This window comes from Grammomys surdaster, unplaced genomic scaffold, assembly GCF_004785775.1.
Source record: "Grammomys surdaster isolate TR1022 unplaced genomic scaffold, NIH_TR_1.0 194, whole genome shotgun sequence".
In the NCBI taxonomy this organism is placed as follows: Eukaryota; Metazoa; Chordata; class Mammalia; order Rodentia; family Muridae; genus Grammomys; species Grammomys surdaster.
This window is the reverse complement of record NW_021604639.1, coordinates 10647444-10662147: the sequence shown is the minus strand read 5'-3', so window position 1 is coordinate 10662147 and position 14704 is coordinate 10647444. Positions and strand designations below refer to the sequence as shown.

The following is a 14704-nucleotide window of genomic DNA, read 5'->3' as shown; positions in this document are numbered from 1 at the left end:
GGGGGGGTGTAGATAGAGGTTACATCCACAGAGAAGAAGGAGGAGGGGCGAGGGGATTGGAGGTTCCGAGGGGGTGGTGGGGGATGGGGTAAGGGGACAACATAGGAAATGTAAATAAATCATCCAATAAAAAAAAAAAAAAAAAAAAAAAAAAAAAGAATTGTGGCACCCAGTCCCTACAAACTACTCCTGAGCATAAGACACAGGGGACATTGTCTAAGAGGGGGCAGAGGATTATCTGAGCCAGGGGATCAGGAAGCTTGTTGTACAATTGTTTAACCTAGTAACACTAAAAGCAACATCCATAAAGTCTCATCAATATGACTGCCCAAACACTAGCTAAACAAAGGTAACATCACCAATGGATATATCAAAGTGGACAAAGAACACTCCATGAGTCCTCAACCATATATAAAGACCTATAGGTAACTGAAGAAAAATGGGAACAGGAAATACATTATTTTGTTGTCTAATGTCAAATGGTCAACTCTGAAAACATTTAAGTATTATTGTATGGACTACATAGGTATACACACACACATATGCATGAAATAATAATTATTGAAAAAGAGGCCATAAATTTGAGGAAAAGCAGGGGAGGGCATATTGGAAGGTTTGGTGGAAGGAAAGGGAAAGTGCTACAATTAAATTATAATTTCAAATTAAAAAGTGGTACTTATTACCAAGTTATAGGACGCTGAGATCCCAGGGCTGCATAGGCAACCAGGATAATATCTCTTGACTTGCAGAAATCCAGCAGCTTACTCTGGTTCAGATAAGGGTGACATTCTACCTGTGGATGGACAATATAAACATATATTGTACTATAAAAAATTTCATTTAATAAAATAGTTTTAAGTCTATCTGTCATCTATCTATCTATCTATCTATCTATCTATCTATCATCTAACATGTGTCTGTGTGTGTGTGTTGGTGTTCTTTAAGGGTCAAATAAGTTATTAAATTCATCAAAGCTTTAGAAAAACAGCAAGCACTCCTAACTGATGTGTCATCTCACTACCCCCCAAAGTGTCAATATTGATATGAAAAAATTATGAAAAACTAAATACAACATAAGAAAATATATCCAACATTACAACACAATTGGTGTCTCACATAAAGTGATTTCATAACAGTGATTGAAAGTTATTGAGAAATAAGTTACAACAAAAGACAAATGTGCTTAAATGGTTGATTTGATTGAGAAGCTCCAAAGAAGATGGTGACTATGATGTAGTCAGGAACAAGTTCAGCCAATGTTCTGTGAGTGGACTTCATCTACCATTGAAACTCTTGTAAGTAGGTAACTTGTCAGTCTAATCTGTATACTTTTTATAGCGTCCAGTCAGGCACTATGCTTTTTCTTTGGGGTTACATTCATATCCACAGATTCTTACATTCACTGGACACTAATATTATCCTGTCTTTACTAAGGCATTATCAAGAAGAGATAAAATTAGGAATCTGTGATGTCCTCCCAGCTAAAGACAACTGCTATTAGAATTTTGTGTTCTACAAATCTAAGATGAATGAGAAGTGGCAAGGAATAGTTACCTGCTATGTGACAGAAAGAACACAAAGAACAGAAAAAGAGGCTTGAGTGGTCTCACCTGGTTGCACACAGGCTTGTACTTGAGCCCAGGCTTGTTCAGGATCATCTCCAGCTGTCTGCGGTTAAAGTTGGACACCCCAATGGACTTGGCCAATCCTGCATCTTTACACTTCTCCATGGCCTGGGAAAGGAGAAATTGCATAGAGTCATGTACATATATTCATAAAAGCATGGTGGCAAGTTTTATATCACATTGAAACAAACTGGAGTCATTTGAGGAGAGCTCTCAATTGAGAAAATTCCTCCCTAAGATTTGCAGATAGGTGATTATGTAGGGCATTTTCTTAATTAATGATTGATGTGGGAGAATTCAGGTCATTGTGGATAGTGATACTCCCTGGCAAGTGTTTCTGGATGGTGTAAGAAAGCAAGCCAGGCAGTAAAGCAGCACTCTTCCATGGTCCTTGCTTTTATTCTTACTACTATATTCGCTCTTGTTTGAGTTTTTCTGACTTCATTCAGGGCTTGACTGTGATATGGAAATGTAAGGTAAAAATTAACCTTTCCTTCTTCAAGTTGCTTTTGGTTGGCTTTATCGTAGCAATAGAAACCCTAACAAAGAACTAATGTTAATATAAATGAAAAATGGAACTGTTTTAAGAACTGTTTAGATATCGAAACATATACAAAAAAAGCTAAACGTAAGTATGGCAAAGTATTAAAAATAAATTAAAAACAAAAAACAATCCAATTTAAGAACTGTATTATGAAACCAAGAATGGAGTATCAAATGAAAAAAATATAAGTGGTTAAGAAATAATTTTAGAATATTCAACCTCCATGTCTATGAGGAAATGCAAATTAAAACAATTTTGAGACTTAATTCAAAGTGTATAAGATCATGAGAGGAAATGAGAACATACCGGTATAAATATAGGGAGAATGGAACACTTATTCACTGCTGTTAGAGGTGAACATTGGTGCAAACACGAATAAAGTCGATTTGGAGGTTTTTCATGAATCTAGAAATATGTCTACCATATGACACAGCCATACTACTAGGAGTACATCCTCCTCTCAAGACACTTGCTCACTTATTTCTGCTCTACTCATAGTATGCAGGAAATGGAAACACCTAGTCTCCATCACAGAATGAAAGGGTAACATAAATTTGGACCATATGTACAATGCAATTTCATTCAGCTATAAACACAAATAAAATTCTGAAATTACCAATTCCTGCAACTGGTAAATAGACAGAGCTGGAAATAAATAATTATTCAGAGGGAAGCATCCCAAAACAAGGAAGATGAATATCACATTTTTTTAAAAAAAATATGTGAATCCTAGCTATAAATCTTACATTTTGAACTTACATTAGAACACTGTAGAGGTCAGAAGATATGAAAATGACCATGGAGGGGTCACCTTCAAGGGAGAGAAGAACACAGGAGGGATGAAAGCAGAATGGAAGTGATGGAGGAAGAAGTGTCGAGTAGTTTAGGGAAGGGATGGTGGAGTAGAGGGGATAGTACGGGAGAAGTAACCTACTCTAAAGTCTTAAGAAAAAGCCAGATGGAAGCCTACTAATGTAAAAGGTTCCACATACATACATATATGGAGATAAGGGAATGAGGTTACCCTCCAAGGAGGGGAGAATTCCCTTCCTAGTTACCATAGAATATCAAATAAAAAAGCCAGGTGTTGCTGGTTCTTAGAGTATCATAAACACCCCCAACAATGTGAATTGTTTTTGGGTACCCTCCATAACTTGATAGTAAGATATTATTGCTACAAATAGCACATAGTTGACTTACAGAACATGAAATAAATCTGGTAGTGTTCTGGCTTTTTACAGTGCTGGGAGGTGCTGTATAGACAAATGAGGGATAAAAATAACAAGCATTTTTTATTTAGCTGTAAACCTTGAACTACAATAATAACCAGCATGGTAAGATGTATACAGTGGTGCAATATTGCTACATCTGCTTTTAGAGTTGCTGACCACTTTTTAATTGGATTTAAGGATGACTCCAAAAGATATAATTTATATCTGGACTGTTAACCAACCCACAAGTCTGTAGTTGACTAGGTCATAGGTCCTCAAAGAGAGCCTATTATTCTTCTGCTAAATGGATATACCAACAAACTGCCTGCTACATATTTATCTTTATTTCTACAGCCTAGTGTAGCTCCCAAACCGTATCAGAAAGCTTCTTTTTGCAGTAGATGGAAATTTATACAAGCTCACAATTGGTCAAGGTGAAAAACATAAGAGACTGTGGATTGCTTAGTCCTAAGTTAGAAATCTATATCAAAGGCTTTTCTCTAAGGCTCAGGGATCACCATGGGGCTGGGGGTAGAAGGATGATGGGGCCTGAATGTAGTGGGGGGCTGCTGTGAAATAAGTCTGATTTTTCTTAATACATCAGGATTTTGTACACATGGACTCACAGCAGCTGTACCTGCATGAACAGTCCTCACAAGTTTAGAACCATTCATAACTCCATGGTGGATCCGACGGATCTTACAGATTCCCATTCCTAGCTGAAGGACTATTGTTAATTGATGGCTGCTACAGGAGAGAAAATCTGTGTTCATCATGTGCAGCTTATGATAGCGTGCCCATCTTGGAGTATGTCAGCCATGCACATACAAGTGGTACTAAATGGACTCTGGATTTAAGGAAGAGTACATGAGTTTAGAAGACAGTGTGGGTAAGGAGGAGTTGGAGAAAAGGACGTAGGCACAGATTTTATTAAAACACACCCATATATGATATTTCAGAGAGACCCCTCTCAATTATATTCCAGCCTTCATTTATTTTTTCCTCTATACTTAGTCAGGTTTTCTGTCCTACTACTTTAGGGAAACACCTGTGAACACAGGATGCTTCCTGGATTCAAGAGTACACACTCTATTTTTGTAAGTGAAATCAGGACCTGACATTCTCTTTTCAGGTTCTCTAAGGTCTCACCTTTATGTACTTACCTCCCATATAGCACAGAGATCTACTGTCTCAAACAATACTTTTCCATTTTCATCTTTTGTAAATTGCTCCTCTGATGGCTGTAATAAAAGCAGTTGTTATAGAAATCTCAGCAAAGTCATGCCTCCCACCCATTACAATGACCTTAGGATTCTACAAGAAACAGAAAAATAAACATCCATGTAGTAATTAGAGAACAGCATCATCTATCAATAGCATAGATAAAGTTAATTAGGCTACAAGATGCAAATGGCATACCTTAATTGATATCGGGAAATGAATAAGATAGAGGTCAACAAATTCTAGTTGAAAGTTTTTCAATGACCTTTCTAAGCCAACTTGAACCAGTTCTGGTCGATGGAATGTACACCAAAGCTGTTGGGTTAAAGAATGGAAGTTGTCTTAGATTAAAATAATCAGAATTGAGAAATTTTGTAATGAGTAGAAAGTGATAACTATGCACTTCAGGGAATACTATGCACTTCAGTTGGGCAATTTGATCTGATCTGTATATGTTTGTGAACTTCAGAATATTGCTAGTTACTAATAGTTAAATTAATATGGAAAAACACTACTAAAGATAAAACATTTATCAAGACATAATATTCAAATCTTTGAATCATATTGTCTTTTAGTTTTACTACTGTGAACAGACACCATGTTCAAGGCAACTCTTATAAGGACAACATTTAATTCGGGCTGGCTTACTGGTTCAGAGATTCAGTCCAGTATCATCAAAGTGGGAGCATGACAGTATCCTGTCAGTCACAGTGGGGGAGAAGTTGAGAGGTCTGCATCTTCATTTGCAAGCCTTTAAGGGAAGACACACTTCCATGGAGCTAGTACTAGAGTATTAAAGCCCACACTTACAATGACACACCTACTCCAACAAGGCTACACCTCCTAATAGAGCCACTCCCTAGCCAAAACATATACAAAAGGTAAATTTATATAAGCATCCCATCTTTTCAAATCCCTGGAAATATGTTAGCATTTGTAGCATTTGTTTATTAATATAAGTCTTCAAAAATGTGTCATAGACACGTAAAATCATTGGACACAAATTTCCAAGAACTGGATAGATGTTATTTAACTTTCCATGAACTCTGATATTCTGTTGTTTTCAGTAGGAAAGAAAAATATTAATATTCTAAATGTTCAGGACATTCTAAGCCACTGAGCCATAAAAAAACCTGAAATTGATCAAGTTAATTCTGAGTTCACAGATTCAACTGAATTATGCTACATTAACCCTAGCTCAGGAAAGAAAGGGATTTGAAAGCCGTACATTTCTAGAGAGTAAGAAGCCTGTGTTTCTCAGTGAATGAAACTAAGATTTATATGTGATGATATGTGTATAAATAATATTCCAACAAGCACACTTCACCAAGGCAGTACTATAATTTTAGATTTTTATATCACCCTTTATTAATTCATACACAAGCCTACTATACACACAATACCTTTGTAGTGAGAAATATGTCTTCTCTCTTCACAACACCATCTGCAATCTTGCTTCGAATAGCCTGTCCCGTTTCCTTTTCATTTTTATACACATAAGCAGAATCAATATGGCGGAATCCTGTATCTATTGCTATTTTAGTAGACTCAAAAATCTTACTTGCAGAAACCTAGAGGAGGAAGAAAGGGTATGATTTGGATGAAGATGTGCTGAGGGATGTGAATTTAAAACTCACCTTCAAGCCTCTTAACTAAATGACAAGGAATCAGTTCCTAGAATCAGATTTCACACTTTTCTTTTCCATAAGGCCTTACAGAGCCTCTAATAAGTAGAATGAATAACAGACAGAAGCGATCACTTTCTCAAAAGTTGAATTTTACTTGACTTGGGGTATTCAGCAGAGAAGACTTATCAGACATAGGTTTAAGCCAATACAAAGTCTTTATTAGCTGGCCTATGACTACACTGGACATTTAGGATCCTAGTGTAGCATCAAGTCTTCAGTGTGAGCTTTTAAGCACAAAAATCATATCCCGGGTTGACATACTTCAGTTCAAAAGAACAGTTAGACAGAAGCAGAACCACAGAAGCCAACAATCAAGGTTACTGGTGATGAGCTTATAAAAAGATAAAGAATATGTTCTGTGGAGTTATGTGGTAAGGTTTGGGGGACAAGAATGTCTCAGGAGGCCCATACTGAGGCATCTCTTCCCGTTGTGGTACCAGCCACACACCAGAATATCTTAGAATAGAGTTTATTCAGTGCATGGGGAGGGGAGTTGAGAGGGTAATAAAGGCAGAGAGAGGGAGAGAGAGAGAGAGAGAGAGAGAGAGAGAGAGAGAGAGAGAGAGAGATATAAAGGGGAGGGTGAGTGCCATGACCATGTGGAGAGAGAGGGAAGGGAAGGGGGAAGGAGTGAGGGGAGACAGGGATCAAGAGAGCAAGAGTATGAGAGAAAGAAAGAGCAGGAGAGAGAGAGAGGAGGAGGCAAGCAGCCCCTTGTATAGTGGGTCAGGCTTACCTGGCTATTGCCAGATAACTGTGGGGAAGAACATACCTGGCTGTTGCCATGTAACTGTGGGGTGGAGTTTAGGCAGACTGTAAGCAAGTTTCAAATAACTATGGACTTTGATAGATTGGGACTTGGTTTAAGTTTTGGCAAGTGCTGCTGTCTACATATTTAGTTTTACAGCCTGAATAAAACCTCCATCTTGTGCTAAGGTCTGGGGGGGTTTACTAATGCCTAGGGACCTGCAACATTTCCTAATGGTCTTGCTGAATAAGTAAAATCATGGATTTATCCTGTTTTAGTTTAGGATGCTGTTAATCTAATCAAAATGAGAACTAAAAGTTCAGCAAGTGCCAACAATAGAGTAATTATCTAGTGGGTCCAAGAGAACAGAGAATGGTACTAATTATTTCCCAACCATGGCATGATTGGTTTTTTTAAAATACTGTTGATTAATTAGGATAGAAACAGTAGGTTTTCTTTTTTTCCCCAATCTGCTTTCATTTATTTATTTATTTATTTATTTATATTGAATATTTTATTTACATTTCAGATGTTATCCCCTTACCCCATTCCCCCCACCACCCAGAAACCCCCTATCCCATTGCCCCTCCTCCTGCTTCTCGGCAAATGTGCCTCTACCTACCCCCCACTCCCACCTCCCCACCCTCGAATTCCCCCACACATGACATCCAGCCTTCATGGGACCAAGGATTTCCTCTCCCACCTATCCCCTACAGGGCTATCCTCCCCTACATATACAGCTGGAGCCATGGATTACTCCCTAAGTGCTCCTAGGCTGGTGGTTTAGACCCTGGGAGCTCTGGTTAGTTGGCATTGTTGCTCTCCTCATGGGGCCGCAAACCCTTTCAGCTCCTTCAGTCTTCTCTCTAATTCCTCCATTGAGAACCCCACGATCAGTTCAATGGTTAGCTGTGAGCATCTGCCTCTGAATATGTCAAACTCTGGCAGACCTCTAAGGAGACAGCCATGTCATGCTCCTGTCAGCATGCACTTCGTGACATCCACATCAGCGTCTACCTTTGGTGACTACACATGGAATGGATACCCAGGTGGAATGGTCTACAGACGGCCCCTCCTTCAGTTTCTGTCCTACACTTTGTCTCCATATTTGCTCTCTTGAGTATTTTGTTACTCCTTCTAAGAAGGACCGAAGCACCCCCAGTTGGTCTTCTTTCTTCATGAGCTTCATGTGGTCTGTGAGTTGAATCTTGGGTATTTCAAGCTTCTGAGCTAATATCCAATAATCAGTGAGTGAACACCAGGTGTATTCTTTTGTGATTGGGTTACCTCACTCAGTATATTTTCTAGTTCCATCCATTTACCTAAGAATTTCTTGAATTCATTGTTTTTAATAGCTGAGTAATACTCCATTTTGTAAATGTATCACATTTTTTTGTATCCATTCCTTATGTGAGGGTGATCTGGCTGTGACATCTATCACCCCATTGGTCACCAGGGTTGATTTGGTTGATCTCGCTGGCTAGGCAGGTGTCTCCCTCACTGCTCCATGTGCATCTCTCCTGAAGCTGTGCACTCAGTTGAAGAGGACAACCTTGCCCGAATAGAGGAGGGCTGGTCTTCGGTCAAGGGTATACGAGTAGCTGTGCTCCCCTGCTAGAACCTAGTTCTTTGTTCTAGCCTAATATTTAGATTCCTGAGTGAAATTACTTCTTTATTCTAGCCTAATGTCAGATTCCTGCCAAGAGGGTAGTGGGCTTAATTATTGCTGGCATAACACTTTAGTTACATTAATAGCTCGCAAGCACACTGCTTCTGCAATTGCTTTGACACAAGAAGTTAAGACAGCTACTTTTGTTAATCATTTAGCAAAAAAGTGTTACTAATGTGTTGAGTATTCAGGAGAATTTAGAAGGCATTTGAAACAACAGATTGAGGCTCTTTATCCTATTCAAATTATTGGAAAGAAGTTCAGAATTTAAGAGTAAGGAGCCATCTCGAGTGTCATGCCAAATACCAATGGATTTGTGTTACTTCTAAAACTTAAAATGATAGTCATTATAATTAGGAAAAAGTTTAAAGACACTTGCAGTGTATTTGGCATAATTCTAATACCTCTTTGATATTTTAACTCTGCATAGTGAGATTATAAATTTAAAGAATGCTACTCTGCTGAGCTTTGATGGTGTACATACTACTGATAAAACAGTAGGTTTTCTTTCAATGCTAGAGACAGTTTTATTCATCTCATAAGAAGTATGTCTAAGTCTCTCTAGATTTGTAGGATCAACTCTGTAAGGGAATTTAACTGCTGTTGTAAGGCCTCAGGTCCTGATACAATCAGTGTACTTAGTTGGAAAAACATTAGAAGAGTCATGTATACTCAAACCATTACTATATGCCCATCAAGTTGTCTCAGAGGTCCAGTAATATTGTTATCCATATAAATTCACATATAAGGCAGAATAGCAGGCATCAGAATAAGGGGGAGTGCTTAGGTTAAAGGTTTCACATATTACACAAGTTTTAGTCCCTTATAAGTCTTGTAACATTAATTTGGGCTGACCTCAGCCATAGTGAGTTTTGTCAGTCAATGGGCAGACAGTCTGGTTATTTCTTATCTCTCTATATTGTACAGTGGCCAGATATATAAACATAAGCAGAAACCCTGGCTGATTTTTGGCTAGGAATGATTAACTCTATCCCGAGGGTCCATTGCTGTGGCACAGAATCTGATTCTACAGTTTTTTTTTCCTGTTTTCCAAAGGCCAGAATCCTTTTAAGGAATATTTTATGGAAGCCACAGTCTTATGATCCAGTTTTACAAATGAAAATTCTCTTGTTTCTGATAACTGAGGGGCCGAGCTGCAGGACAACACAGAATTATAAACTCTATCTTTTCATCTCAAAGTTAAAATTGTATATCGTGTGTGTGTGTGTGTGTGTGTGTGTGTGTGTGTGTGTGTGTGTGTGAAGTTGGAATATTAGATTGCTGGTCTATAGTCATACTAGCTAATACCATCTCTGTATCTGTTTTCCTCTGTTCCCAGTCTAGGCCTGAGGGTGGTTAGACCATGACTCTGTGTTCATACCCATAGTGTAAAACACAAGTCTCAGGAGAAGGTAGAGGGCCAAGAAATGAAAGGTCCTGTGACCCAATTGAATATTGATTTCCATGGGCCTGTCATCAGAAACACTTCATTTGGTAGTATCCATAGCTTTCACTTTCTTGTCCTGTATGTGGTGAATCCACTGTTTAATGCCAGCTACCTACATAGCCATAGAAGTGGAGAGAATCAGTATACACATTCTTTTCTGAGTTAATTTTAGTCCTTCCTAGGTTATTTGCTTGACCCAGACATTATCATCAGACTGGAATAAGGGAAACTGGTGGTGGACTCAGAGGTTGGTTGCATCTCTTGGATATTCCAACAAATACCCTTTATGCAGGACTGAAATGCTTATAATGACATGAGAAAGGATTGGTTAGAGAGTTCTGCCAACTGTTGGTCTCTGAGACTGGGAAGCAATGAGGGAAGTCCTTCAGAGATAATCTTATTGGGGGATGGGGGTAAATCCTTCCTTATATGGGATGCATCAGGCTGAACCATAGCAAGGCAATAAGGCCTCTCCATCATTGCTGTACTCTAAGAAGAGTTTTGTTACAGTTTATTTTAACATTTTGTTTATTTTGTCATCTCTGACATCTACATGTAAGATGAAGTTTTAAAGCTTCAGCTGTTAATTGAGAGATTTTAGCTACAAAAGCCAGGTCATGGTCTGATCCGGTTGCTAGGAGGATGCCAAATCAGGGGACCAGTTCTTGGAGGAGATTTTTAGCTACTATTTGAGTAGTTTGAGTCCAGGTGGAGAATGCTTCTACCCATCCTGAAAAGGTATCTTTAAAAACTAGCAGAGTTGATGGTGGTGGGTTTCTCAAACCGGTCTTGAGGATGGGCCAGAAGTAGAACTTAGTACTGGGTCACAGTCACTAGACAACCAGTGTTTTGGTTTTCCATGGAAAAAGGCCTCGAATGGCTCATGGGGTGCTAGAGCATAAGATCTTAATCAAGAGTTAACTTGTTTTATTTCCTTTATTAAATTAGCAGTAGCTATCACAACTCTTAGGTAAGTGGACCATCCTGTGGCTATAGGATCCCTCATTTGGACAGATATGTCGCAGGGCATTTCTATAGCCCCAATGTTTGGGTTAAAATCCCTTTTGTCTTTTGTTTAGTCTCAGTCCAGATTAGGAGATTAGAACCCTCTTTTTGCTGGTGTATAGAGGCCTTGATATTTCCACAAACTCTGGTATTTAGAGGCAGCAATATTCAGCTGCAAATAGGAACACTCAAATCTCTCTCTTGGTTTTGGAGTTGAGATCTGAAGAATGGCAGCAACCTTTCTCTGAGGCATGCTTCTTTTGCCTCCCTTTGGATGGTAGCCAAGATAGGTAGCTTATAACAAAATTTGGCTTTCTTAGCCAACAGTTTGTAGCCTACGGTTTGTAACTTGTACAGCAGTACCTTAGTGGCCTTTTATGATCTATTTTCCTGGGCAACCTCTGATAGAAGGCAAGAAGTCTGTATTTAGTGTGTTTAAATCCTGGGACAATCTGGTCCAGGTATGTTGCCTGCTGTAAATTCCCATTTGGTCTGTCCATTTAAATGCAATGATGGGGTGACTCACCCCTGTCAATGGAGTGCTGAACAGTGGTGCATCTTTCAGGTCCACAACAGAGTAGACCTATATCTATAGAAAAATCAGATTCATGAGAATCAGAGGTTCAAGATTTCTTCAGAGATTGGAGAGGCATATTCCAGGGTGTCTGACAGGGTACTAAGATGTCTGTCTCTTTAAGCCAGGAAAAATGGACCATAATTTCCCCCTTTTGTTTCCAAGGTCACTGGGTATTGTTTAACCAGGACAGAAGCAGCTGATCTACTGGTTGGTTAAACAATGATAGAAGTTTGGTGTTGGGCCAGTCCTAGGAGATTTATTGCTTCTGACAGGGTGAGACACCAAAATTTTACTTGACATCTGTAAGTTTAATTGCATCTTATCTTCAGAGAAGGTTATGGTAGCTTTCAGTTTATGCAAAAGGTCTTGTCCCAATCAATTCTTTGTTGTTAAACATACTTTGAGGTACTTCCAACAACTGGGACCTATGTTACAAAATAGGTTCTTACTCACCCTTTGGGGCCATATAAAGGCCCGGTGATATTCCTGTTGAAATGATTGGGCCTTATAGCCACAAGACCACCAAGTTATCTTAGAGTTGTGGTACCTACTACTACTTTAAAATAACCCATGTAACTTTTTTTTTCTAATATCTGTGGCCAGTTGGGTGACAAAGGAAATCGTTTTAGTAGCTGTCTTTAATCCTGCAAGCTTCACTTTTATTTCTGAGCCATCTTGCCCACTCATGCATTATTGACATAGTGGTGTGACAGAATAAAATTACCAGGATGGAAATGTCTCCATACTGAATGTGGGAGTAATGTGGTACAGGTTTCTATGAGGATTCTTCCTAGGTGTTTTTATGAGAAGTTTCCCAAGGAAGACACAGAACTTTCATTCCACCAACTTTGAAATATAACAATGCATGTACAAGAAAATCTCTTAAATCACGCCCTAAAATGTCTCACAATCATTACCTTCAGCCCTATGCAAGCACACCACATATTCTGCTTGTCTAAAAAAAATAAGATAACATATTCACTGCTAGCAGAGGCAATCAATACACAGTTATATTTCCAGTAGTTATGAAACAGAAAACAAAAACAAAATCTAGATGTCAATAAGAGTGAGATCTGGAAGAGGACTTAAACTGATTCTGCTGTGATACTTTAAATCTTTGGAATGCAGACCTTTACTCTGTGTCACAAAACAAACTGTGAGTGGGTAAATTTGTAATCTTTACATTTGCATTTAGAAATGTGAACACGCCATCATTACGTAAGAGCCCTTTGCTGTATTTGTCATCACTTAAAGCCCAAGTTTATTCTTTGCAGACGTCTATCTGTCTAAGGTAACACTTTAAACTATTGTCTTTTATTTATATTTGTGTCATGGCTCTAGAATTTGTTACTTAGTGGTAGAGCAGAAAATCAAATTCATGCATGTCTATACAGTTTAATAATTTTAAAAACTTTTTTCCTTAATAAAATTACAATGAAAGGATGATGGTTTTCATATTCCTCTCCCAACACCAGACTGACTTTCTTAGGAGGGAGAGGATTTGTCAAGGTGAAACTTTAGATGGACTAATTGCTCTCTCTTGTCCTTTATACTACTTTGGTCACTTCAAAACAGCTAAGTTCTGTCACAATCTTCACAGTTATGCAAGAGGTACATGCATGGATGCAAAATTTAGCTAACTTTTCCACTATCACACAGAGTAGACTTTTGACTTGCTTCTAGGGACCTGCTTCTAGGCTACTAAGTTCTCCACTTTACATACTTCATGTTATAGTCTCATCTATCAATACAGGATCCAATAGTTCATAGAATCTTCCATAAGGTCAGAGCTATCCCAGTTTTTATATTTTACGTGCATGTAAATCTCCCACAGTTGTCAGTATTATGTGGCAAAGTCTACTTATCTCAATTTCAACATTTATTGGGAATTGCTGGAGGTGTCCCTGCAGGAGAACAGACATACGCTTCTGCCTATTCTATGCTTCTCATTTCCAGTAACTCCTTACACACCTATTTTCTAGTGTTTATCCTTACTGAAAGCAAGGAAGGAAGATGTCTTGTATTGTAGAGCTAAACAGAGAAACAACTCCCCATTTTATTAGTATCAAGTCAAGGAAGCTGTGAGGCAGCTCTGTGGAATAATGACTTTCATATTTAGAATGAAGCTGGGAAATGAACTGAAACAGGGATAACAGTGCTCAGATCAATCAATCACCGATATCCAAGAACAATTTATCACCAATGACCTAATCAGACCCTGTCAGGGTAAGTTCTACCTATTTTTGTTCTTAACATGGAATAGCCCCAGCTGGTAGAAACTGTGAATCAGAGATGAAAAGGGAGAGCTCAGCTCCTACATATCATGTGTTAGTTTTCTTTTGAGACCCTCCACCCCAATCCTTCATCTATTGTTACCTCTCGATTTTGAGAAGTACCATAGCCCAGTAGTGGCATGAGGTGGCCATCATTGAGTCCCACACACTGCTGTTTCAAACTCATTGCTCTTCAGTCTTCTGATCATGCAGAGACTTTATACATTTTCTTTCATTTATATAGGGTTAAAAAGTAAGGACAGAGTCTAATTCCTAGTGTCTGTTCAATGTTTAACCAATAGCATGTGGGGGAAATAAGGTTGACTCAAAGCAACTATGGAGAGCAATCAGAACTAGTTAAATAATTTATATGATTATGGTTTCTTCCATAAGCTAAAGCTACTGACACTAAAACTATTAGTTTTAAATAACTTTTCTTTTCATGGTCTCTTTATTACTATAGTAATTATAACATTGAATAATTACCAACAGCTAGAAACTTTCAGAATTGTTTTTAATATTTATTTTATTTCTCCTCTTCCATCTCTCTCTGTGCATGCAAGTGCACATGGCAGTGGGAAGTAGACATAGTATCCCCGGTAGCTGGAGTTCTAAGTGTTTGGAAGTAACTTGCTGGAGATGACCGGCCTGAACTCTGGTCCTCTGACACAGAACAAGTTCTCTTAACTATATGGC

The 14704-nt window shown here is 38.5% G+C and overlaps 1 protein-coding gene across 2 annotated transcripts in view; it reads right to left on the bottom strand.

The window, feature by feature from the left end:
- Nucleotides 1–14195, bottom strand: part of LOC114623146 (aldo-keto reductase family 1 member C1-like) — a 24832-nt gene extending 10637 nt beyond the window's left edge. The window contains exons 1-6 of one of the 2 annotated variants that reach the window (XM_028769825.1): nucleotides 14112–14195; nucleotides 6005–6172; nucleotides 4800–4916; nucleotides 4544–4621; nucleotides 1611–1733; nucleotides 684–793 (exon numbers count right to left, since the gene is read on the bottom strand). In XM_028769825.1, the coding sequence (XP_028625658.1) occupies nucleotides 684–793; nucleotides 1611–1733; nucleotides 4544–4621; nucleotides 4800–4916; nucleotides 6005–6172; nucleotides 14112–14195 (680 nt within the window). The remainder of the gene's footprint in view (nucleotides 1–683; nucleotides 794–1610; nucleotides 1734–4543; nucleotides 4622–4799; nucleotides 4917–6004; nucleotides 6173–14111) is intronic. The other variant, XM_028769826.1, reaches the window with a different exon arrangement.
- Nucleotides 14196–14704: the final 509 nt, after the last annotated feature.